General features: G+C 41.5%; 1 protein-coding gene across 1 annotated transcript; it reads left to right on the top strand.

Moving 5' to 3' along the window:
• Nucleotides 1-423: 423 nt before the first annotated feature.
• Nucleotides 424-939, top strand: LOC140851516 (uncharacterized). Its single transcript, XM_073243041.1, has one exon. It carries the CDS (start codon nucleotides 424-426, stop codon nucleotides 937-939), a length of 516 nt encoding a protein of 171 aa, XP_073099142.1.
• The last annotated feature ends 1,211 nt before the right edge of the window (nucleotides 940-2,150 follow it).

The raw sequence follows: 2,150 nt of genomic DNA, 5'->3' as shown, positions 1-2,150 counted from the left end.
TTCAGTACCATCTAGGCACAGCCACCGTCTCTTATAGCATTCACCCTCTTCGTCTTTAGAATGACGGTCGTCTCGACATTCTCATCGAGTCGAGCAACCGTGTTCTCGACATTCTCGCCACACCACCCATCCTTCGCGGTGATCTCTTTCTCCTTCCCACGTACATAGTATCAAGAAGGAAAAAAGACCGCGTGAACCTTCTCCTTCTCCATCCTCAAATTCTTCAGAGGACTATACCCCTAGATTATCCCAGCAATGATGGCTCGACGACTATGAATGCAAATTCAGGAGATCGACCGCCAACTTGTCCGACTTTAGGTGGAAGGTCGAAAGTCCTCTAATAACTACAACTTTCACACTACCCCACCTCTCTCTCAGCACATCCTTGACGAACTGATTCCGTCTTGATTCAAGATGCCGCAGATGGAGCTATATGACGGCTTCACCGATCCAATTGATTATCTAGAGAGCGATAAGGCTCTCATGATGATCCAAGGGGCAACCGACGCCCTCCTATGCATCGATTTTCCAGTGACTATTCGGAAGGCTGCTCGAGCTTGGTATTCTGAGCTGCAGTCGGAGAGCATAAACTCCTTCAAGCAGCTCGAACATTCTTTCGTGGCCCATTTCAGCACTAGTCGAAAGGTATCACGGGCGTCAGACAGTCTCTTCTCCATCAAGCAGGGTAAGACAGAGATGTTAAGAGATCTTGTGGCTCGCTGCAATGTAGTCACACTTAAGGTCAGGGACCTTAATGAAGATATGGCCATATTGATCATAAAGAGAGGTCTGAGGAGATCCAGATTCACTTATTCTCTGGATAAAACTCTCCCCAAGATCTATGCTGAACTTTTGGAGTGCGCATACAAGTATATTCGCATGGATGAGGATGCTTCTGATCGATGCCAGACAGAAAGAAAAGATCAGAAAAAGAAGTAGAAGAAAAGTGAAGCTCCGATCGAATCAAATCGGTCAACCATCAATAAGCGAGCTTTACCTCAATGATAGAGTCCAAAGTCGAACAACTATGACAGGTATGACTCCTATACTCCTTTTTCTGCTCTGTGTATAGATCTTGATGGAGATCGAAAGAGAAAAAAATCTTCGACATCCTCCATCGATGAAAGTGCCACTGAGGAATCGTGACAGAAAGAAGTACTATCGGTTTCATCGTGATCACAGACACAATACCGAGCAGTGTATCCAACTCAGGGACGAAATAGAAGTCCTAATTCGATGTGGCCATCTTAAAAAATTTTAACGAGATCGCCCAACTCAACCTTCCACCGACCTACAGTCTCAGCCACAAGCTAAGAAAATAATCAACAATCAACCAACGATGGAAGTCATCAATATGATCTCTTGGCAACAGGACTAGGGGGCAACTTTCGAAGAAGAGTTGGCAAAGAAATGACGACTTAATAATGTAATTTTTTTTTTCAAAAGATAATATCTGGAGAATACAAACTTCCCGTGATGATGTTATCGTTATCTTAGCGACGATAGCAAATTATGATATAAAAAAAAAATAGTTGATAACGGAAGCTCAACTAATATTTTTTTTACTCGATTTTCTTTCGAATGCGACTATCGATTGACCGACTCAGAAAAATCTCGACGCTATTAATCGATTTCACTAGAGATGCAGTTATCGTGGAAGAAAAAATTACTCTCCCATTAACTATGAAAACAAATCCATAATAAAGTACTGCTCTTCTGACATTCACAGTCATCCGAGTTCCGTCAGCTTACAACACCATACTTGAATGACTTGGACTTAATGCTCGGAGAGCAGTAATTTCAACATATCATTTACTAGTCTGATTTCCAACAAGAAATAGAGTTAGAGAAATGCGTGGAGATCAACAACTTGCTCAACGTTGCTTCCTGATCTCTACAAAAAATAATCAATCTAAAGACTCTTTATCTGTTGATAAATTGAACAAAAGAGAAAATAAAGAAAGGGATGAACCAGCTGAACAACTGGTTTCTATCCCGTTACAAAAGAAGATCATGAGAAGACAGTCCAAATTGGATCGCAGTTGTCTGATCCGGAGCGGCAACAACTGGTGAATCTATTAAGAGCAAATGTCGATATTTTTGTTTGGTCAGTAATTGATATGTCAGGTATTTCTCCAAAAATAATAACC

Source organism: Elaeis guineensis, chromosome 9 (assembly GCF_000442705.2).
Source record: "Elaeis guineensis isolate ETL-2024a chromosome 9, EG11, whole genome shotgun sequence".
Taxonomy (NCBI): Eukaryota; Viridiplantae; Streptophyta; class Magnoliopsida; order Arecales; family Arecaceae; genus Elaeis; species Elaeis guineensis.
This window is presented reverse-complemented; position numbering and strand designations above follow the sequence as displayed.

Excerpts from the sequence above, each read along its gene's own strand:
- LOC140851516 (XM_073243041.1), top strand. The coding sequence starts at position 424 with ATGGAGCTATATGACGGCTTCACCGATCCAATTGATTATCTAGAGAGC.